The sequence below is a fragment of the Phaenicophaeus curvirostris genome, chromosome 14 (assembly GCF_032191515.1).
Source record: "Phaenicophaeus curvirostris isolate KB17595 chromosome 14, BPBGC_Pcur_1.0, whole genome shotgun sequence".
Taxonomy (NCBI): domain Eukaryota; kingdom Metazoa; phylum Chordata; class Aves; order Cuculiformes; family Cuculidae; genus Phaenicophaeus; species Phaenicophaeus curvirostris.
The window spans coordinates 6,015,170-6,037,634 of NC_091405.1; the positions used below are offsets into that span (position 1 = coordinate 6,015,170).

At 60.2% G+C, this 22,465-nt stretch overlaps 3 protein-coding genes across 4 annotated transcripts in view; 1 reads left to right on the forward strand and 2 right to left on the reverse strand.

Annotated features, from left to right (window-relative positions):
* Nucleotides 1-22,465, forward strand: part of AMFR (autocrine motility factor receptor) — a 414,702-nt gene that overhangs the window by 123,392 nt on the left and 268,845 nt on the right. The window lies entirely within an intron of this gene.
* Nucleotides 73-7,735, reverse strand: BCAR1 (BCAR1 scaffold protein, Cas family member). Of its 2 annotated transcripts, XM_069868677.1 has the most exons (7): nucleotides 7,602-7,735; nucleotides 5,865-6,554; nucleotides 4,497-4,658; nucleotides 4,200-4,304; nucleotides 1,984-3,132; nucleotides 1,693-1,782; nucleotides 73-1,342 (listed from the first exon to the last, which is right to left on the reverse strand). In XM_069868677.1, the coding sequence occupies exons 1-7, from the start codon at nucleotides 7,611-7,613 to the stop codon at nucleotides 827-829; spliced, it is 2,724 nt and encodes a 907-aa protein (XP_069724778.1). In that variant the 5' UTR covers nucleotides 7,614-7,735; the 3' UTR covers nucleotides 73-826. The 2 variants fall into 2 exon arrangements, with proteins under 2 accessions (XP_069724778.1, XP_069724776.1); XM_069868675.1 differs by lacking the exon at nucleotides 7,602-7,735 and having other exon boundaries at nucleotides 5,865-6,629.
* CFDP1 (craniofacial development protein 1) overlaps nucleotides 15,747-22,465 on the reverse strand; it is a 70,496-nt gene continuing 63,777 nt past the window's right edge. The window contains exons 6-7 of the mRNA XM_069868716.1: nucleotides 22,248-22,406; nucleotides 15,747-16,573 (exon numbers count right to left, since the gene is read on the reverse strand). Of these exons, the coding sequence (XP_069724817.1) occupies nucleotides 16,483-16,573; nucleotides 22,248-22,406 (250 nt within the window). The 3' untranslated portion in view covers nucleotides 15,747-16,482. The remainder of the gene's footprint in view (nucleotides 16,574-22,247; nucleotides 22,407-22,465) is intronic.

Below are 22,465 nucleotides of genomic sequence, written 5' to 3' on the forward strand. Positions count from 1 at the left end.
GGGGACAACACGCCCCCTCCCCTGCCCCGGCATTCCCTACTGCCGACATTCACAGATACCCTGGAGCTGGGGGGGTTTCTAGGCAAATCTTTATGCTGCTGGGGGTGGGGGGCTGAGTTTCGGGGGGCTGCGACTCCGTAGCTCCGGGAACCAGCGGAAGCTTCCCCTGTGTTCAAAAGGCACCAATTTCAGTTTGCGTTTCAGTTACAGCTGGTCCGATAGCAACATCAGAGACATGAGAATGCACAGATCAGCCTCCTCCTGCTCCCACCCCCCGCAGTCACCTCTAACCCCTCGAGAATCCTTACCCACAGCCCCTGTCGTACAGGGGGGCAGCACAAGCCCTCCCTGCCCCACTGCACAGGGTGGCTCTCAAACCATTAAAATCTGCTGGCCACCAGAGACCATCTAGGAGCCTCCTCGAAGAGGGGAGTAGCCACAGCATCACTCCGGCTTGCCAGGCACACCCCTCTCTGGCTTCAATGGGGATGTGGTCCCCATGGCCTCCATGCCAGGAACATCCCCCAGCTTTGTACAGAGAGGACAGGAGGGAGGGAGGGCGCAGGAATCCACTTCCTGGCTTTGCTTCATCACAGGCACGGCTCTGAAACCAACCCTGTCCTCTGGCCAGCGGGAGGATGAAGAGGAAAGAGGATGATGGCCACAGCCCCTCACCCCTCTACCAGGGGAGCCCCAGGCCCCCAGTGCGCGTGGGAGTCTCTATGTACATGTCCACTTACACCGGGCAGAAAGGGCTCTTGTGGAGGGGGACACGTGTCTGGGGACAGGGTGGGGGTCGTGGGGAGGGGACAGCAGCCTAAGGCCATCACATGGCTGCCAGCTGGCTCAGCACCATCCTGAACTGCTGCGTGCTGTTGGCAAGGTCCTTGACGCGCTCCACCATGTCCTTAGAGGCAGAAGGAGAGGGGTAGTGGAGGGCAGCTGCCTTGGTGGTCACCACGATGTCCTTGAGCATCTCGCAGAGGAGGTTGCTGTAGTGCATCACCTTCTGCTGGACATCCTGGGCCTTGGCCTGGCGGGACAGCGTGTCCCCAATAAAGACGAGCTTGTGGGCGCTGAGGATGACGAACTTGCTGTGGGCCACGAAGATCTTAGGGGGTTGGTTGGTGCTGACAGCAGTGAAGAAGGCGTCAACGGCATTGGTGAGGGTGGTGAGGTTCGCCTCACATTGCTCCAAGTAGAAGAGGAGGAGCTGACGGTCGGCTGGACACAAGGAGCCACCGCTCCGCGTGGGGCCGTAGTGCTGGGGGGGACTCCAGTTGGACAGGTCGTTGTCGATGGGGCGCGTCACCTCCTGCTCCAGCCGCTCAAACTGCTTCAGCTGCGGGAGGGAAAGGTGTGAGGCAGGATAGACACCGAGCCAGCGCCCAGTCCCCTCCCCGGAGCCACCAGCATGGGTCACCAGCCCCGGGTGATATCTGTGCCCCGGGAAAAACAGCAAGGGACAGTGCCAGCCCCAGGAGAGTGGTGCCAGGCTCCTCTCCAGGAGCAAGGAGCTGCTGCCCCTCTCCACTGGCACAGCACTGGCACAGGAGGTGAGTTGGAACCCACCACAGGGACAGCCAAGCAGGAGAAGCCCATGGTCCAGCTTGGCAGCAGGGGTTGCAAAAGGAACAGCATCCAAAACCCTGCGTCCCACCCCAAGAGCTGTGCCCTGCAGGGCTCCTTCACCTGCTGGTGCTCCAGCTGGTCCTTGCTCTGCCGGATGATGTTCCCTTTCTCCAGCAGCTCCTTCTGGGTCTTCTCAAACTCCTCCTTGCCCTGTGGGGAAGGAAGGGGCACGACATAAGGGTCAGCAACACCAGCCTTGTCAGGAGCGAGCACCTGCCTGCCCTGGGACACTCCAGGTCCCCACAGTCCTCAAGCTGGAAGGTAAAAGCAAGATGTGGGTGGCAGAAGCCCCGCTGCAGCCGAAGCTGCCTGATGCCCCGATCACAAAATCCAACCCCTGCCTGCACCCACCTGGAGATGGACGTAGTCGTAATCCTCCATCCAGCCGCTCTCGCTGTTCTCGTAGGGCCCGTCAGGCGACTCCTGGGCCAGCAGCTTGGGCGGGGAGGGCAGTGGCCGCGACTGGATGCTGCTGGCCTTGTCAGAGGGGTGAGGGGGCCCGTGGCCACCGCTCTCCGCCGCCGGCTTTGTCCGTTTGAAGAGGAGGGAGGCGTTGCCGTGCAGGAAGGAGGCCAACTGCTTGGTGTCATCGGGGACGCCACGCGAGTGCATGACAAAGTGTTCCAAGTCATCCGTGCCCGGCTTGCCGCCGGCCAGGGCGCTCGGGGCCCAGTGGCAAGCGTCCAGCGCTTGGCCGTGCCGCGCCAGGGCCTGGTAAACCTCCTCCATCTTCTGCAGCTGCTTGCTGAGCTTGGCATAGAGGGAACGGTCGGAAGCCTGGGCGGCGTTGCCCACCGCCCCCCGTGCAAACTCCAGCAGGTCCCGGAGGGCTGTGCGGACGTCCTCGGCTGCCCCACGGATTCTGGCAGCGTTGGCTTCCATGTGCTCAGGGCTGCGCCAGTTGGCGCCGATGAAGGACATGAGGTAGGAGACGGCACCGCCGACGCCGTGCTGGAGCTTGGCCAGCGTCTCAATGGCGGCGTCCAAGTCCAGGGAGAACTCCTTGCCGGCTCCCTTGGCCGGCTCCTTCACGGGCACCACGTCCAGCGAGGATGTGGAGATGTTGCTGCGGGTGCTGCCCGTGCTGGAGGCCGAGAGGCGCTTGACGTCAGCGCCTTTGGCCTCACGGTCCACTTGTGGTGGGACGTCATAGATGTACTCGCCCTCCATGTCCAGGGAACCCTTGCCCGGGGCGTGCAGGTCCCGGGGCACGTCGTACACCTCCTGGGAGGGGAAGGCCGACCCCCCCAGCTTCTTGAGGCTGGGGGGCACGTCGTAGATCTCATGAGAGAGCGTCGGCTCGGGGGCACCTTTCCCAGCCGCTGGCGGCACGTCGTAGACGTCATCCAGCGAGTAGGGCTCCTGCTGAGCCAGGATGAGGGGGTGGCGGGAGGGGTCGAAGGTTTTCTGCTTGGCGAAGGCCGGGGGCACATCGTAGGTCTCCTCCCGGGCCGGGCCATCCGGCACGTCCTTGCTAACCGAGGGGGGCACGTCGTACACCTGCAAGGGCAGCGGCAGGAGCCATCAGCACTGCTGGGAGAGCCACTCCAGGGCACGTGCGGGCGCACGGGAGGGCTGGGCCGTGCTGCGGTGCACGTAAGTGCCAGCTCCGGGCGCGCCGGACTGTGCTGGGTGCGCGCTGGGATGAAGCCACACAGCCCAGGCGTGTCCCTGCCCTCAGGGACGCTGGCACAGCCCTGCCGCAGCCCCCCTGGCCTCGCATGGCATAGAGGGGGTTGGGTCGGAAGGATCTTAAAGCCCATCCCGTTCCAACCCCCCCTGCCATAGACAGAGACACCTCCCGCTGGATCAGGGTGCTCCAAGCCCCATCCAACCTGGCCTTGAACACCTTTAGGGTGGGAATTGCAAAACCCTAAAGCAGCCCTGGTTGGAAGAGACCTTGAAAGACCACCTGGCCCAACCTCATCCCCTAGATGAGAACATCTCACAACCCATCCCCTTGTATCTTGAAAGCCTCCGGTGCCATCACAACCCTTGGGGAGTTGTTACGCCCTAACCCCCCCCTCCCCACAAGCTGGGGGGACATGGTTGAGGCTTAACAGGAGTTTGTTCCGGTGAATGATTGTTCTCACTGTAAAATGCGTCTCACGAAGCTGGTGAGGGGGCTGGAGAACGGGCCTTACGAGGAGCGGCTGAGAGAGCTGGGGGTGTTTAGCCTGGAGAAGAGGAGGCTGAGGGGAGACCTCATTGCTCTCTACAACTCCCTGAAAGGAGGTTGTGGAGAGGAGGGAGCTGGGCTCTTCTCCCAAGTGACAGGGGACAGGACGAGACGGAATGGCCTCAAGCTCCACCAGGGGAGGTTCAGACTTGACATCAGGAAAAAATGTTTCATGGAAAGGGTCATTGGGCACTGGAACAGCTGCCCAGGGAGGGGGTTGAGTCACCTTCCCTGGAGGTGTTTAAGGGACAGGTGGACGAGGTGCTGAGGGACATGGTTTAGTGATTGATGGGAATGGTTGGACTCGATGATCCAGTGGGTCTTTTCCAACCTGGTGATTCTATGATTCTATATATGGAGAAGCTGGGAGCTTCCCAGCAGCGCTTACAGTTTGGTGCAGGTTCTTCTCCACGCTGGGGGGCACGTCGTAGATCTCCTGCCCCGGGTCCTGCCCATTGGGACCCTTCACTGCCATGGGGGGGGTGTCATAAACCTGGAGCAGGGCACACAGGACAGTGCATCAGGGTCGGTGAGGGTACCCACCTCCTCCCAGGGACCAGCAGGAGCAGCCCTGAGGCCCACAGCATGCCCAGCTCTGGTGTAATTTGCCCGGCTTGGAGCCCGGGCTGTACCAGAGCATCTCCTGTGCCCGCGGATGGAAGCCCCACCCCTCAACCAGCCTCACCTCCTGGCTGAAATGGCTCGGGATCCCTCCTCGGACAGGCGGCACATCATAGATCTCCTGGGAGCCCGTGGAGAGGAGGTGGCGAGGGAAATCGTACTCGTCCTGCTCGCCCTTGGGGGAGTCGTAGACGTACACCTGCCCCACACGAGTGGGCACCAGCACCTGGGAAGAGGGAAAGGGACGAGGTGGGCACTGCTGAGCATCTCCAGCCTGTCCCCACGGCACGTCATCCTCCTCAAAACGCCGGCGATGGGGCTGGAGAGAAGATGGGTGCCGGATTCCGGACCAGACTGTCCGGCACCGGGCAAAGCGGTGCCCACGGGAGGGCGCTCCCTGGCCAGGCGTGCACGCTGCTCCCAGCGATGCCGGGGACGGGGGGATGATATCACCAGTTATTTATAGCGGCGAGCCTCGGCAAGAGACAAAGCCCAGCCAGCACGGCCACAGCGTGCAGAAGGGAACGGCCGATTCGGGCACCGAGCCGTGCCCAGGGAGCTGCCAACACCCCTACGGATCCGCCAACGCCCTCAGGGCACTTGCCGATCCCTGCCTGCGGCTTGGTGCCCACCCTGGCGCACTGTAGGGACGTGAGAGGGGCAAATATCCAAACCAGAGGAGCAGGGCACCCTGCCCAGCCGATGCCGGGCACAGGAAGGGCTGAGCAGCCCTCTGAGGATGCTCCCCGTGCCCCGGCAACGACTTGGCAGGGCTCCCCTGCACCGGCTGCTTCCCAGGGGTGTGAGGCAGGGTAGCCTTCCCGGAAAACACGATGCCTAAAGCGCCTCGCTCCTCTTCCCCAGGATGACGTGCCCGGGAAGGGGCAGAGTTGGGAGCAGGATGTAGCCGTTAGACTGCCCTGGACAGAGTCCCCACGCTGGGGACAGGCGGGTGGCTCACCAGCAAACCCAACCGGCAAGCACTGGCGAGCTCCCTGGCACAGCCAGAAGGCGCTGGCTGCCTGCCCCTGCCCGCGCTCCCAGGGGGAAGAAAACATCTCAGCACCGCGCCTGGTACCACAGCCACCTCCAGACAAGGGGCATCGCCAAGTGGCTCCTGGGTTACCATCACCCCGTGCCCACCCCAGGTGGTACCGGCAGAGCCCACGTGAGAGTCCAAGAGGATCCAAGCACCAAACACTGTGCCAGCCCCAAGCTGGGTAGCCCACACCAACTGAGGCACCGCAGCCACTGCGGGGACCCCCCATGTGCCCGCAGTGTGGGGACGATGCCCACCCCCTCGGGATGAGCCCAACGACTTCCCACTCCAAGAGACGGCAGCGGGAGCCCCCCAGCTCTGGCACCCGCTCACCACCACGAACCACAGAGCACCCCGCAACCGCGCTGCCACCCCCCAGGACCCCCATCCTACCTTTCCCTGGGGTTTGTGCCCTTCCCAGCTCCTCATGTCCAGCGACGGGGGCACCTGGTAGATCTCCTGAGCCTGGCTGGCCGAGGGGGGAACCTGGTAGACGTCCTGGGGGGGGCTGGCGGAGCCCCCGGGATACACCTCCGCCGCTTGGCCCAGGGATGGGGGCACCTGGTAGATGTCCTGGCCGGGGCCGGGGAAGGCGTGGGGAGGCGTCTGCTTCGGAAAGGCCGGCGGCTGCTTAGCCGGAGCAGGCGGAAACTGTCCGGTGGGCGCCGAGCCCGGATAGAGAGCCTGCTGTCCCTTGCTGGGGACCGGCATCAGGTAGACATTGTCCCCTTGGGGGGCGTAGGCAGAGTGCATGGGGGTGTACTGCGAGGCGGGCGACAGCGGGGGGTACCCGCCTTGCTGGTGGAAAGGCAGAGCCGGCTGGGGCGGCTGCGTTTGCCCCTGCGCCGCACCGGCTGCCGGCTGCTGCGGCGGCTGCTGCTGCTGCTTCTTGTCGTACATCCCCACCAGGATCTTGAGGCGGTTCCCCGGGACGATGCCCTGCCGGCCGTGGAGCGAGCAGAGCCACCAGCCATCCAGCCCTTGCGTGTTGCGTTCCAGCACCGTCATGATGTCGCCCTTGCGGAAGGAGAGCTCGTCCGGAGACTCGGCCACGTTGTCGTACAGCGCCTTGGCCAGCACGTTCTGCAAGAGAGCCCCGTGCCGCCGCGGTGAGCCAGGGCCTGCTGGCCGCTGGGCCGGCATCCCAGCCGGACACGGTGCCCGAGGGGATGGAAACAGAGCCCAGAGCTGGGACGCGGCCCAGCGAGGGGATGGAGATGGAGCCCAGAGCCCGGATGGTGCTTGGTGAGGGGATGGAGATGGAGCCCAGAGCTGGGACAGTGCCCAGCGAGGGGATGGAGATGGAGCCTAGAGCTGGGATGGTGCTGGGAGCTGGGATGGAGACGGAGCCCAGAGCTGAGATGGAGCCCAGAGCCGGGATGGTGCCTGATGAGGGGATGGAGACAGAGCCTAGAGCTGGGATGGTGCCGGGAGCTGGGATGGAGACGGAGCCCAGAGCTGGGACGGTGCCCAGCGCTTGGATGATGATGGTGCCCCCGGTTGGGACAATGGTCACCAGAGCAGGGACGATGGTCACCGCAGCTGGGATGATGATGGTGCCCAGAGCCAGGACATTGGTCACCAAAGCTGAGAAGATGACGGTGCCCAGAGCTGAGACGATGGCCACCAAAGCTGGGATGATGCTGGGGCTCAGAGCTGGGACAGCGGTCACCAGAGCTGGGATGATGGCGCTGCCCTGGGCTGGGATAATGGTGCCCCGGGCTGGGACGGCTGACGGAGCCCGGAACCGGGACAACGGAGCCCGGGGCCGGTTCGCCGCCGGTGTCCGGGGCGGGTGGCGGTGCCTCTGCCGGGCTGTCGGGGCCGGTGGCTCCCGGGGGCGGTGCCGCCGCCCGGGCCGGGGGGTCCCCGCTCCGCCCCCGCCGCCGCCGCCGGAGGAAGTGCCAGCGCGGTGACTCAGCCGGGGCCGCCCCCGGCCCGCCGCCTCCCCGCCACGTCCCGCCGTGCCCCGCGGCCGGACCTCCCCCCCCCCCCCCCCTTCCCCTCCCCCCGGGACCCCGCCGGGCGTCCCCGCGGCGCCGGGAGGCGCGGACAAGGTCACGGCGGCGGCGGCGGAGCCCGCCCGCTCCCCCCACCCCCCCCTTCCCTCCCGCCCCTCTCCCCGCTCACCAGGTAGTTCATCTTCCCGCGGGGCGCGCCGGCCCTAGCGCTGGGGGGCCGGGGGCCGGGGCCGGGCCGGGGGCGGCGGCGGCGCGGGCGGGCGGCGCAGCGGCGGCGGCGGCGGGAGCAGCATTACAGCGCGCGGCCCGGGCCCCGCCCACCGCCGGGCCCCGCCCGCCCATTGGCTGCGTCAGCGCCCCAGGCCCCGCCCACCACCAGAACACGGCCGCCCATTGGCTGCGTCAGCGCCACAGGCCCCGCCCACCAGCATAACCACGCCCCACCCATCGGCTGCGTCGGCGCCGCGGGCCCCGCCCACCCCGCCCGGACACGCCCGCCGATTGGCCGCGCCAGCCCCGCAGACGCGCTTGGCCGCGCCCACCCATTGGCTGGGTCGGCTGCGCAGGCCACGCCCACCCGGCTCGCCGCACCCGCGTCGCCGTGGCCACGCCCACAGCGCTGGCGGCGTTCGCCCCCATTGGCTCCGCCCGCCGCCAGCCCCGATGGCCACGCCCACCCCGCTTGGCCACGCCCACCCTGCCACCCGCTGTTGACATTTGGCCACGCCCACTTCCGCTTGCCCCGCCCACTCCCTTGGCTGCGCTCGCCTCCATTGGCTCCGCTGGCTCCTATTCGCCACGCCCACTCACCTGGCCCCGCCCACGTCCTTAGGCCCCGCCCACTCCGCTCGCCCCGCTGCTCCTTTGGCCCCGCCCACCCGGGTGTGCGAGGGGTAACGGGGCTGCAGCCGGTGTGCAACGGACACACGACAGGCCCCTCACGGGTGTGCAGTATGCACACGCTGCAGGGCTCGGCAGGAACTGCAGGACAGGCACACACAGCTGCACAGAGTCACAGGACATGCAGCACGCACAGAGTCACAAGATGTTCATAAGCTGCAGGGACGTGCAGGAACTGCAGGACATGCAGACACAGAGCTGCGTAGTCACAGGTGTGCAGCACACACACACGCTGCAGGGACATGCAGGAGCTGCAAGACATGCACGTGGAGCTGAACGGAGTCACAGGACGTGCAGCACACACACAGAAGCTGCAGGGCTGTGCAGGAGCTGCAGGACATGCTTGTGCGGCTGCAGGGAGTCACAGGACATGCAGCACACGCAGAAGCTGCAGGGACATGCAGGAGCTGCAGGACATGCATGTGGAGCTGAACAGATTTACAGGACGTGCAGCACACACAGAAGCTGCAGGGCTGTGCAGGAGCTGCAGGACATGCTTGTGTGGCTGCAGGGAGTCACAGGACGTGCAGCACACACAGAGTCACAAGATGCTCATAAGCTGCAGGGACGTGCAGGAACTGCAGGACATGCACACACAGAGCTGCGTAGTCACAGGTGTGCAGCACACACAGGAGCTGCAGGGACATGCAGGAGCTGCAGGACATGCACGTGGAGCTGAACAGATTTACAGGACGTGCAGCACACACAGAAGCTGCAGGGCTGTGCAGGAGCTGCAGGACATGCACGTGCAGCTGCACAGAGTCACAAGATGCCCATAAGCTGCTGGGATGTGCAGGAGCTGCAGGACATGCACACACAGAGCTACGTAGTCACAGGTGTGTAGCACACACACAAGCTTCAGGGACATGCAGGAGCTGCAGGACACACACACAGAGCTGTACGGAGTCACAGGATGTGCAGCACACGCAGAAGCTGCAGGGCTGTGCAGGAGCTGCAGGACATGCATGTGGAGCTGCAGGGAGTCACAGGACATGCAGCACGCACAGAGAAGCTTCAGGGATGTGCAGGAGCTGCAGGACATGCATGTGGAGCTGAATGGAGTCACAGGACGTGCAGCACACACACAAGCTGCAGGGCTGTGCAGGAGCTGCAGGACATGCACGTGCAGCTGCACAGAGCCACAAGATGCTCATAAGCTGCAGGGACGTGCAGGAGCTGCAGGACATGCACACACAGAGCTGCGTAGTCACAGGTGTGCAGCACACACAAACTGCAGGGACGTGCAGGAGCTGCAGGACACGCACACACAGAGCTGCACGGAGTCGCAGGACGTGCACACGCTGCGGGGACGTGCGCACGGAGCAGGTGAAGGGTGGCGGGGTCAGGTGGGTGCAGGTGTGAGCAGGCAGTGAGAGCGCCAGTGTGAGAGCCACGGGGCTTCCTCTAGTCCTCAAGGCCAGACTGCAACGTGTGCCCTTCCCCAAGAGTCAAGGCTCCTTTGGCTCCTCGAAAGACGCCACCACTGTCCCCCGGCGCCGGCAACCTCTCCTGCTGGGCGGCAGCTCCCCTGTGGGTTGCTGGTGAATGGGGAAACTGAGGCACGGCTGAGGGCAGGAGGTTCCCAGCAGCAGGGACTGCGGTCGTGCCCGCAAACCGCAGGCGCAGCTGGAGGACTGAGGTTTCCTTTTGCTGGTGACAGCGGTGACAGCGCAGGGGCTGAGCCCCAAGGGTGTCCCCAGCCCCACTCCCACCACTGCAGATGATCCCACGAGGTCACAGGGAGACCTTGAGCCGGCAACGAGGGTCTCTCTTGGGATCTCCAGGGTGGCCCTAGGGTGAACCTGCCATCACACGGCCACCAAGAGGCCACCAGCTCCTCACTTTCATACTTAAAAGCAGCAGGGATTTCATTTCTCCCCCTCCCCGCGGTGATGCTGAGATCAAAGCCTCTCCTGTCGATACTCAATCCCGACCATTTTTGATGCATCGGAGCCAAAATCGCTGCTCGCGTGTGCTGAGCACCCTGAGGTGGCAGCGGCTCCCGCACCCGCTGCTCCCACAGCCCAAGGGGCGAGAGGCACCAACAGCTCTACCTTGGGCTTCTCCCACCTCTAAGAAAATGAAATAATAAAAAAAAAAATATTAGAAGTGGAGTGATACGGGGTCCCTGCAGCACTGGGGCTGCTCAGAGCCAGGTTGGGGCAGCTGGAGCATCCCCGTGCCGCTGGTACAGTGAGGGGCCCTCTGGTTCCGCACCGCAGCTCCCCACCACCCTGGTGGATACGGGATGGGGTGTTTTGGGATGGATGCTGCTTGGGATGCAAGTTGCCCCGGCAACGGTTACTATGGAAAACACTTTGTTGGTGAAATTCCCAGCCGTATTCCTGCGTCCGTCATTGTCTTCGGGAGAGTCTCCCGGTGGCTGGTGAGCCACATCCATGTGCCGAGCACGGCTCTTCCCACTGGGTCCTAGCTGGGAAGGTGTTGGAAGCCCCCAAACGGGGTCCTGGAGGAGCAAACGGGGCCAGGGGAGCAGGTTGTGCCATGCTGTGTTAATTGGCTAATTGCTGATTAATGGCCTGTTGGCCCAGCCACCCTCTGACCATGAGATGGGATGGATGTTGGTGACTCCCCACCAGGGCATCCTGGGACACTTGTGGGGCTGGAGCCATCCCCGGGTGGAGGATGAATCCTCCTGCCTGCAGCTCCGCAGGTTCTGTGCTTCGGAAAGCTGCCTCCCACCTCCTGGAGCAGCAATAGGATTACACGGGACTGAGTCTCCTAGCAATGAACGGAGAAATAAATCCTATAAGGCAGGACGGGATTTATTAGACTTCAATATTCTGGAAATAATGAGGACATTTCTCTTGGCTTGTAGTATCACGGGACCCAACAGGATCACAACGAGGATTTATCCCACGCCTTTCCACGGCGCAGGGCTGGTTTTCAGCTGTGGAGAGGAGGTGGTGGGGGAGGCCTCTCGCTTTTCCGAAGGGCAGGATGCTGGGGCATCCCCTTCGCCTCCAGAAAAGCCGAGGCGGAGCGTGGCCCTCGGGCTGCCCCAACAGTGCCGGCTCTGTTCATCTCCCATTCATCCCACAGCGAGGGCTGGCGCTGATCCTTGCTCCGGTTGGGGTTCACGGCTGGCTGCACGACTGAACCTCAAACGTGGGCGCCGGCACCCACCACCAGCATGAGGACGCCTGGGGTGGGGACCCTTGCTTGGATGCAGTGGGAGATCCATGTGCCACCCCATTAGTCCCACAGCCAGAAACCCCTCTGCACTGCCAGACAGGTATTGAGGACCTGCTGGAGGGCAGGGAGGCTCCAAAAGAACCTGAACAGGCTGGACCACTGGGCTGAGACCAATGGCAGGAGGTTTAACAAGGCCAAATGCCGGGTCCTGCACTTGGGGCACAACAACCCTGAGCAGCTACAGACTAGGAGAAGTCTGGCTGGAAACTGCCTGGAGGAGAAGGACCTGGGGGTGTTGGTTGACAGCGACTGAACATGAGCCAGCAGTGGCCCAGGTGGCCAAGAAGGCCAATGGCATCTTGGCTTGGATCAGACACGGCGTGGCCAGCAGGTCCAGGGAGGTTCTTCTCCCTCTGGACTCGGCACTGGTGAGACCGCTCCTCGAATCCTGTGTTCAGTTCTGGGCCCCTCACCACAAGAAGGATGTTGAGGCTCTGGAGCGAGTCCAGAGAAGAGCAACAAAGCTGGTGAGGGGGCTGGAGAAGAAGAGGAGCGGCTGAGAGAGCTGGGGGTGTTTAGCCTGGAGAAGAGGAGGCTGAGGGGAGACCTCATTGCTCTCTCCAACTACCTGAAAGGAGGTTGTGGAGAGGAGGGAGCTGGGCTCTTCTCCCAAGTGACAGGGGACAGGACGAGAGGGAATGGCCTCAAGCTCCACCAGGGGAGGTTCAGGCTTGACATCAGGAAAAAAGTATTTCACGGAAAGGGTCATTGGGCACTGGAACAGCTGCCCAGGGAGGGGGTTGAGTCACCTTCCCTGGAGGGGTTTAAGGGACGGGTGGATGAGGTTCTGAGGGACATGGTTTAGTGATTGATGGGAATGGTTGGACTCAATGATCCAGTGGGTCTTTTCCAACCTGGTGGTTCTGTGTGATTCTGTTAGGAAAAGAGATGGGAGAGGCTGAAAACAGCAGCTGGGAGCCGAGGATGCAGCGTCACCTCCCAGGCATCAGCTCTTCCCAGCTCTCGTGGCACCACACACCATCACACTCTGCCCTGCAGAGTTCAGCCGGCCCCAAATCCCATCGCAGCCCGTGGTGCAGCCCATGAGATGCACCCCGGGCAGCCAGCTCTCCACCTCTTCCCACGCAGAGCGCCACACATTTATTCCTACATCCTTATCGCCGCAGCAGCTTGAAATGTGGGACATTACCTCCCCGCCCGCAATTCCCGTGGCCTCGTAACAGCCTCCCCAAATCCTGCCGAGCAGCTCAATAAAGCCGAGCCCGCAGGCGCGGGTTGGACGCAGCCGTTTTACTGCGGCTCCAGAACGCGGCTCTACGGCAGAAGCCCCGACCGTCCGGACACACAGACACAATCGCTGCCTTGTTCGGGGTCCAGCCGCACAAGAGGCCCCTTCAGGCGGCCAGGGAAGGGGGAGCTCCTCAGGGCGAGGTGATGCTCGGGCCATGAGGGACTCATGAACGTGTCCAGAGAAGAGCAACAAAGCTGGGGAAGCGGTTGGAGAACAAGTCTTACAAGGAGCAGCTGAGAGAGCTGGGGGTGTTTAGCCTGGAGAAGAGGAGGCTGAGGGGAGACCTCATTGCTCTCTACAACTACCTGAAAGGAGGTTGTGGAGAGGAGGGAGCTGGGCTCTTCTCCCAAGGGACAGGACAAGGGCCAATGGCCTCAAGGTGCACTAGGGGAGGCTCAGACTAGAGATTAGAAAGAAATTTTTCACAGAAAGGGTCACCAGGCACTGGAACAGGCTGCTCAGGCAGGTGGTTGAGTCCCCATCCCTGGAGGTGTTTAAAATATGGGTAGACAAGGTGCTCAGGGACATGGTTTAGGGGCAGGTAGGAATGGTTGGACTCAATGATCCAAGAGATCTTTTCCAACCTCGTGATTCTATGATTCTATGACTCCTTGGAGGGCCAAAATTATCCCAAGCAAATGCCCCGGCTGGATCCCAACCCATGAAGGACACGTGAGCTTCCTGGAGAAGACAGCTGAAGGTGGGAGCATCTCAAAAGAAGGACGCACATCTCCTGGGAGCTTTGCTCCTTCCAGAAAGCTCAGAGCTGGCGGGGATGCCGAGGGCTGGTGGGTACTTAAGCCATCCCCCTTTGTGGGAAAGCAGCTGGGCAATGGGAATAGCAAGTGGAGTGGGATTCTAGCTTTCCTTTCTCCCTTCCTAAGCAGCCAAACTGTTTTCTGGAGACCTGTAAATCACTCCTCATCTTCAGGAAAGAGAGGCGAGGAATACATGATCCAACCAAACAAAAACGCAGGACGCTTGGGAGCGCGTGTGGAGGAAGCCAGGAATCAGCCCCAGGCTGGAGCCTCCCGGCCGTCCCACCGAGCCCGTCCCAGCCTGCTGGGCCAGGCGCTGGCACCGCAGCCGGGCACCCTCGCGCTGAGCCGAGCCGGGCACGCCGCGCTGCCGTGAGCTGGGGAGCCCGGCAGAGAGGAGAGACAAGGCTCTCGGCCGCCGCTGTTAAACCGCACTTTTCCAGCAGCTCAGGTTGCTTCCAAGATTTTTACATTTTCCACGTTTGCTCAGCTGAAGGGAAGGAAAAATTAACCCAGAGAGGCTGGAGAAGTTTTGGAGAGCGGTGCTGGGCTGGCAGGCAGGATCCCTGATGCTGGAGTCACCTATTTTCCCCATTTACCCGTGTGCCAGTGGAGACTGTGCTGGTCAGATCCCACTAACACATCGCTGGGACTCATGTAAAACCAGAGCTGTCCCCCAGGCTGGCTGGGGCCGATGCTGCTGCAGAGTCCTCACCGCCTGGAGCTCTTTAAGGCTTTAAAGAAGAGGGCTGGGACTGGCACCTCTGGCCTTTGGGATCTCCAAAGGTTCCCCTGTTGCATCTCCATTCAGCTCTCGCGTATAACACAACACACTGAATTATCTTCTATTTCTGGACCCCAAGATTCTAATGAGCCCTAAAACACAACCCAACAGAGCAAGCAGCCCCCAGCAGCACCGGGATGTCTGTGCCACGGCAAGGATTTTGGCTGGTAGCTCCCTGGGAGCCAGAGGACAAAGGGACCCAGTATGAGGGTGACATGACCCTTCTCTGCTGCAGGGAATCCTGCCCAGGACACAGTCACGGGGGCGCACAGCGCAGAGAAGGTCCCCAGGATCCCCTCCCCTCCTCCTTCTCAGCCCCAGCAGAGCAAAATCCAACAAAAGGCAAATCATTTCCCCTGCTGCCTGCCCCTACCCTGGCTGAGCTGCTGCCTGCGCATCTTGGGGTCAGCAAGGATCTGCTGCCAAACAAGCCCAGCTTGCCTTGGGGGCCCTGCTGGGACTCACCCTGCGAGCAGGGCAGGACCCAGCTGCCTCCCCAGCCCAGGGAGGAAAGAGGAGCCCAGGGAAGGTCCTACACCACCAAAAACGGGCCAGCAGCCCGGCTACCGCAGCGGCACCGCAGCCCCCAGCCGGGGCTCCTTGCTGCCAGCCAGGAATCTCAAGCTGAAACCTCCCCGTACGGTGCCCTAGATGGGGACTCCAGTTGTTTTTTTACAAACAAAACCAAAGCAGCAACTGGCTTAGAAGCGTTTGGAGACGAAAATGTGTCATCACCCTCAATGTTTTGTTTCTGTCCGATTTCAGGCTCGTTTCAGCAGGTCTGTAACAGCTGATTCTGTACATAACCGGGCGCCAAAGGCTGCAGCTCCCCCCAGCACGTGGTGTTTTGTTCTTGTCTATCCTGCAACGCGGCCGCAGAGCAAGGGCTGACTCAGCAGCCGACACTTGAGTCCAAAGCTGAGACCACGCTCAGAGCCAGCGGCAGCTGCGGCATCGAAAGGACGGGGCTTGTGCCGTTTTCCCCCCAGCACGCGGGTTGCCCCACTGGGTGGGCTCAGAGCATCCTGTGGGGAAAGGCTGGCGAGCACCTCTGCTCCGAGGACGTGCAAAAGCCAAGCATCGGGAGGTGCTGATTTCAGCCAGCCAGAGCAGAAGGGATGGCCAACACGAGTCCTCCAGCTCCGGCCGCTTGCTCCACGCCCAGGCACCTCGGACTCCCTCCCCGGCAGCTTCACTTGCTTGGGTGGGTTTCCTTACTCCTGCAGCACTGTCACAGGAGGACTACGCTAACCCCATTACCTCCCAATTCTGGATTTATTCCCAACACCAGCCCCGGTTCTGCAGAGGGAAAGGGATCCGAGCCCTTGCCCTGACCCTCAGGCTGCTGTTGAGGCAGATACTGGGCACCTCTGAGCAGGGATTTTTTATGATTGCAGTCAGATATTCATTACCACACGTGACCCTTTATTTCTTCCACACAAAGCAGGCTGCCAGCATGCGAGAGTGTCAGGATGGAATACTTTATTCACATGAACACTCGGATCCTGGCCCGTCCTGCCTACTGCAGCTGCTCTCATCTTTTTGACAGTGTGAACAAGGAAGGATTTCTTCATCGGCTTGCTTAACCCCCTCCCCGGCATCATCAGACCCCACAAACAAGTACAGACAGTTTGGCTTTGCCCAGGCAGGAGTGCAGCGCGGAGGGGCAGGGAATGCTGCAGGGCTGGCAGAGCGTGGAGAAGGGCTCCAGCCCTGAATCCCACAGCCTGCGCACGCACAGCAGCTGCAAAACCTTCCTGCAGCTCCTCTCTCAACCAAATACCCCAGCTGAGCCAGCGCTCCCTGAGCATCGGGGCTTCCTCCTGCTGCCAGGAACACCCGGGGTTGGCAAAGGATGGGTGCCACCATCAATTCTCCTTGGAAAGTCACCTGCCAAAAATCACACCGGTCTCTTCTGTCACTTCCTGGACCATGTAACCCTCAAAGTGCCCCCTGCCCACTGACAAATACCCTCCCCAAACTATTACAGTAAAAGGAAAAACCTGTACGTTGAGACATACAGGATGAGTCTTGGGTAGAGAATGGGTTCCATGCCGGGAGGTCCGGCGGTGGCTGGCAGCCCCCAGCCAGCCCTCGGGCACAGAAGGAAGCAGGATCCCCCGCAGCCACCCCTGGCACGTCAGGGCTTCATCCTGCTCAGTCTGAGGTCACGTTCGATTTCAAACTGCCTGTGATCCACGCGCTCCAGGAATGCTTTCCTCTCGATGTACCTGCAAGGGAGACAGAGGCAGAGGCTGTAAGCGGCGCCCGTAGCAGCCAACGCTGACTCAGCCTGGACAAAGCCGACCCAAAGAGACGAGCAGAGAGGGAAGGCACCATCTGCCTTTCTCCTTCTCTCTCCATGACCTGATCACCGCGCTGAGCATCTCCTACAGACACCAAAATTACACTGTGCCCTGCTGGGTGTCTGCCGGGGGCCCTGCAGAGCCCTGGGGTGATGGGGCCCTGCAGGCTGGAGCCACGCACTGGCTGTTTCTGGTTCCAGCTCTTCTCTCGTGGCCGAGAGATGACCTTCACAAACAACTTGAACAGGCTCAGGGCAGGTCCTCGGCAGGAGAGGCAGCTCTGAGGCTGCCCAGGTGACCCTGCCCACACCTCCCCAGCAAAACATCTCTCAAACTCAACCGCAGCAGCATGGCCCTCGATACAAACTGGTAAGGGGCGCACGGAATGTTAAGGATGCAAACAGCTTCTTTCTGCAACACAGGGATTCAGGCCAGGGGTTTCCCAGCTACAGACCAGCTCCTAACCACTGCTAAGTATTTCCTTCTCCCTCTCAGGAAGGCACCCGAGTGCTGCAAGGGAGAAGGCAAGCACACGTGTGCCTGGAAAAGCACCTTGCTGCTCATTAATGGCATGCAGCTGAATTTTAATGTACCTTGCTGCAAACCCTTGCCACAGATAGCCCGGGGCTGTGCTACTAATTAACCTACAGAGGGAGTGAAATTGCAATTCAAAACAGGAGCTGTAATTGAATCATCACAATTGTTTTGCGTTTGTTCCAAGGTGGCCAACACTTGGCTGTCATGACAAGGTCACTACGCTCAGCAGCCGCGTGAGATGCACAAGCCGCTGCGTTTGGCTCCTCTCTGCTGGTAATCAGAGAAGCTCATTGCTTGAAAGTAAGACTGAAGGCTGCAGGGAGGGTGAACAGCACAGGCTCTTTGGGTTTTCCATGCTCCTGGGTGGCTGGCAGCGTGCACAAAGGCACCTAAGACCTAGCTAGGTGGAAGCCCCCCATCCCAGCACCAGCTGTGGTCCCTCTAGGGTGAGAGGGGCTGCGCTGCCTTTGGGAACAAGGTCTCTGCTTTATGCTACAACTATCAAACAGGCGCTGAATGTGCTCCCAGGACCAAAGTGCCTTCGCCCTTGCTTCTAGGCATGGCCCTGGAACTCCTGCCCAGCCAGCCATCACTGGAAATCAGTTAATCCAAAATCATTTCAGTGAGTGATCACCCTCCCAGTTGTGTCCCCGAGTGGATGAAAAGCCCTGCTGCCACCCCATACCCATCGCAGCCCGAGCCCGTCTCGCCCTGACACAACTGGGTCAGCTCATCTCCGCTGGCTGCGAGGGGCAGGGGGGCAGCACAGCGAACCACAGATGATGTGCTGGCTGCCAGCAGGTATTTTTCTAGCCCCCTGCCCCTCGCCATGGGAGGAGGGCCGTGGGCTGAGTCCCCCTCCTCACGCTGGCTCAGGAAAGGCAGGCAGGGGAGTGTCACTTCCCTTCATCCCCACAAGCAGGGAGGTGATCTGCCCCTGGGCTCCGAGAGGCCACGGGAAGGAAGTCGGGGGGGTCACGTTGTATATTACACTGTGTCATATCACTGAGCGTGTGGTTTTCCTCCCTCTCCGCTGCTAAACGCCAAGCGCAACCACAGCCAAGGCGAGGGACAGGGGTTACCACTGTTCACCTAGGAACACCCCGACTGCCCGGGCAGCAACAGCCCAAGCTACCGAATCTGAAGCTCCTTCAGCCCTTCTGTGACTCCCTTCTCCCAGCAAGGGGTCAGTGCCTTCCTCCTCCTTCTTCTCCTCCTCCTCCACGGCTGCCGTGTCTCTCCAGCGGGCAGGAACTGGTTCCTGGGGGATCGATACGAATCATGAACCAGGAATGCGGTCTCAGGGCTGCAGCCAGCGGCTCTGCATGGAGGAGGAACTGTGATGCTGCCCTGTGGCGTTGTCCTTGGGCGACCACATTAAAGCTCTGTAAAGGCCAGAGCAGACCCACGGAGGAGGAACTGCGATGTTGCCCTGTGGTGTTGCCCTTGGGTGTCCACAAAAAAGCACCACAGGGGTCAGAGCTGACCCTGCAAGGCACTACCTGTGCATCCACTGGGATTCATGGGGCAGGCAGCCTGGGAACGAGCCTGGCCGGCTTGTACTTCATGCACACAGGCTGGAGGTGCTGATGGACACAAGCAGGGAAGCAGCAGGTCTGCAGGGTTGCCACAAGCCCCATCGTGCCTGAGCCGTGGCTGTCCCCGGTTGCCCACAGCCAGCAGCAAGGCGCTGCCAAACAGCAGTGCAAAGTGCGAGAGCGCGGCTGGAACACACCCGTCCTGTCTAAATAACCTTTGCTACCTGAATCAATACCTCCCTGTAAATTATCAGCCCGTGTGGAAACAGGGCAGCTGTGATCCACGGCAGAGGACGGTAAATGTGTTGGGAGAAGAGGCTGTCGCAGCTAATGAGGGCAGCTGCAAACTGCTCCGGGGAGGGTTTCGTCAGCGCTGCCTGTCCCCTGCCAGTCCCCATCAGTCACCAGCGCAAGGGTCTGGCCCCGCACCCCGAGCGGGGCTGCTCCCCCACTGGGGCTGCCCTACAAAGCTGGCCCAATTAAGAGGCCACTCCGCAATTCCATTTATAAAGCACACCAGACAGATCGACAGCAAAGGGGATAGCTGTCTCTGCTCCTTATTTCAGCCCTTCCTGTCAAATCCAGGACAGGCCCTCGGGATCCGACACAACCAGGCTGCACAAACCCGGATCTTGCTGCTGGGGAAACGTGAATCGTAGAGTCATAAAATCACAGAATGGTTTGGGTTGAAGGGACCTCAAAGCCCATCCAGTCCCACCCCCCTGCCACGTGCAGGGACACCTCCCACTGATCAGGTTGCTCCAAGCCCCATCCAACCTGGCCTTGAACACATCCAGGGTTGGGGCAGCCACCACTGCTCTGGGCAACCTGGGCCAGGGCCTCCCCACCCTCATCATGAAGAATTTCTTCCTAATGTCTAGCCTAAATCTTCCCCCAACCAATTCAGAGCCATTATTAAGTCTGAGGCTGGTGTTGCGAGAGGTGAAAAATTAGAGGCAAGGGTGGACAAGGCCACGGGGCAGCACGCGTCCCCTCTGCCTTGGGAATCCCAGGGCCAGGCTGCAGCTGGCTGCTAAGCGGCATCAGAAGCAGGAAGATACCGTGGCCCCGTTACTGAGCTGGCCACCAGCGTGCTGGCCCAGCATGTGTCTCTACCAGAGAAGGGCTGGGGAGGTCCAGGGCACAAGGAGCCAAGAGTAACTTCAGCAAGGTCACCACAAAAAAAGAGAAGTTCAGCCTGCCTTCCCTTCTGAGCACAGAGGATCACCTCCTGCCTTCCTCCAGACACACGGGGACCATCTCTGTGTGTGGTGGTAGGCAGACTCTTCCAGGAGCAAACTGTGGCTTTCCTCACCAGGCAGAAATTTAAAACTACAAAGCAGGACACGCAGGGATCAGAGGTTTTGAACGCATGTCAGCAGCAGGGATAACGGCAGTGCCCCACTCTCTCGCCTGGGTTGAAGGGTTAACAACGGCTCCTTATGGTTTTATAGAGATGTGTAAATGATTGCCCACTGAGCAGAGCCTGCATTATTAAATAGAGGCAGCCACAGAAGGGACAAAGGCTCCTGCGAAATGACCCCGAAGCTGGTGGCAGCTGGGTCTGCACGATCTGCTCCCCAGGCAGGCTGGTTGCTCCCTAGGGGTGCAGCCCTCACCCCACGGGCACTGACAGGTGGCCTGTAAGCAGAAACGCACTGCGCTGCCGCGAAGCCATCGGTGCTCCTCCCTTCTCCCCTCCTTCACCTGGAAGGTGAATGCAATGCACAGTGAGCACAGACCCCCTCCCATTACCTGCCTGACTAGCACAAACAAATCTGTAAGCAGTGACTGACTTGGTTTAATGAAAAAAAAAAACCCCACTTGCCAACAGCCCAGGGGATTTTCTAGCCTGGGATGTGACAGGCAGCAAAATCCAAAGCTGCCCAAGCTTACAGATGCTCTTAAAATTGCTGCTCTAATTTGCTCATCTTTTCAATGTGCTGATCCCTCCTTCAGCCTTCTTACATTAGCATCTCCAGAAAGGTTTGCCTGGTGTGAAGAGCAAGTCATCCTCCTTGTATGGGCTGGGAAAGGAAACAGCACCGTCCAAGAAAGGGTGACATATGAGGTGTGAACAAGCAAGAGATGCCACAAAATGCTCATGCAGAGCACCCCAGCCTGTCTGGGGTTTGTACAGTCCCTCTGAGCAACCCTGGCTCAGGCCAATTCCAACTACTGTGGAAAGAAGCATTGTGTCCCAGCAACCAGTCCAGAGCAGTGAAGGCCCTAAGCTGGTACCACACTTGGCAGCCACTCAGGACATCAGCGTAGGGCAAATTCTCACTCCACATCCCACTGGGACAACCCACCCAGGTGCCAGACACCAAAGCAGGATCCTTCCCTGGAGGCAGGCTCTCCCGGAGCAGCCTGCAGGTCCTGATAGGAGCTTCATGGGAGCAGCTCAACCTCCCTTCCACCTCAGACGGAGCCTGGTACACGGCCTGGCTCTGCCTCCAGAGCATGGGTCCCTTCAATGGAAAGCCTCACATGTAGGGCTCTGACTGTGACATTTGCTATACTGCAGACAGCATCGGTGATGATTTGGTGCCTCTGTGCTCTGCCACACCTGTGCACGATTTAAATCACTCGCCTCCTTGGATTTCAGGGATCTGAGGGAAGCTTCTGCCCCTCCTCCAGCACTCCTACCAAATTGCTCTACTTGTTCAAGGCTAAGCGTCCAGAAAAAGATAAGGGCAGACCTGTTGTGGAAGGGTGCAAGACCAAACTGAAACCCCCAACAGTTATAAAAGACCTATTGGAAACACAAAATCCAATCTGCTGGAATGCAGAAGCTCTGAGTTTTTCCCACAGACCGGAAGAACAGCTTACAATAAAAATACATTTTATGAGCTGTCCAGTAAGCCGGTTACGTTTTCCCAGAGCTTAGCAAAGCACTTGTAGTAGAAACACCGCTTCTGATCTTATTATCCTTCCCTGCAGTGCATGTTATTAACTTTCTGTTTTATTTACAGCATCGTCATTTACTTTTATGATACTTCCATTAACTTCATTGGAGTGAACATTGCTTGATGCACACAATCAACGCCCAGCGCTGCCATAATCTTTAAAGCACCTTGCCAGCTGTTCTGGGTTTGCATACATCTTCACGCAGGAGCAGGGAGGACAGATGCAGCTCGAGGATGTAATTTGAAGAATGGAACAAAAACCATGCCTCCCAATTTGAGACTTTTTTAAAAAAGAAAAACAGGGCAGAGGCAATTGTATTTCCTCATGGGAGCCCTGCATTAGACTGATTCACCCTGCATCTGAGCCATCAGCAGAAGATAAAGCACAGTGTCTGCTTTAGTGTGGCTTGAGAAACTTGCAACGTTGTTAGCAGGGAGCGATAGCTGCTTGCAGACTTACCTGTCTCCCTGTAATACCTAGAGCAGCTACTGGCTTTATGTATCCTGAGAGCAGATCCCATGGGTTTGATGAACTTTGTAGCAAGTGATGAGGTACCTACATGTACAAAAAGTGGTAGAAAATGCTGGACTACTACTAGGTAAAGTCCTTCTTACCCGTCTTTGCCTCGGTTATGGATTGCCAGCTCCTCCACAATCCCTTCCTCCTCCTTGAAGTTCTCCCAGTCCAGTTTGGATTTCTCCAGTGTGCTCATCTTCTGCTTTTTGGAGCCAATCTTCCCCAGGAGGGTGCTCATTCCGCTTGGCCTCTTCACCCTGGTGGAGATAAGGGAGCAAATGTTACTTAAATGCAGGGAGACTGCGTCAGTTAGCAA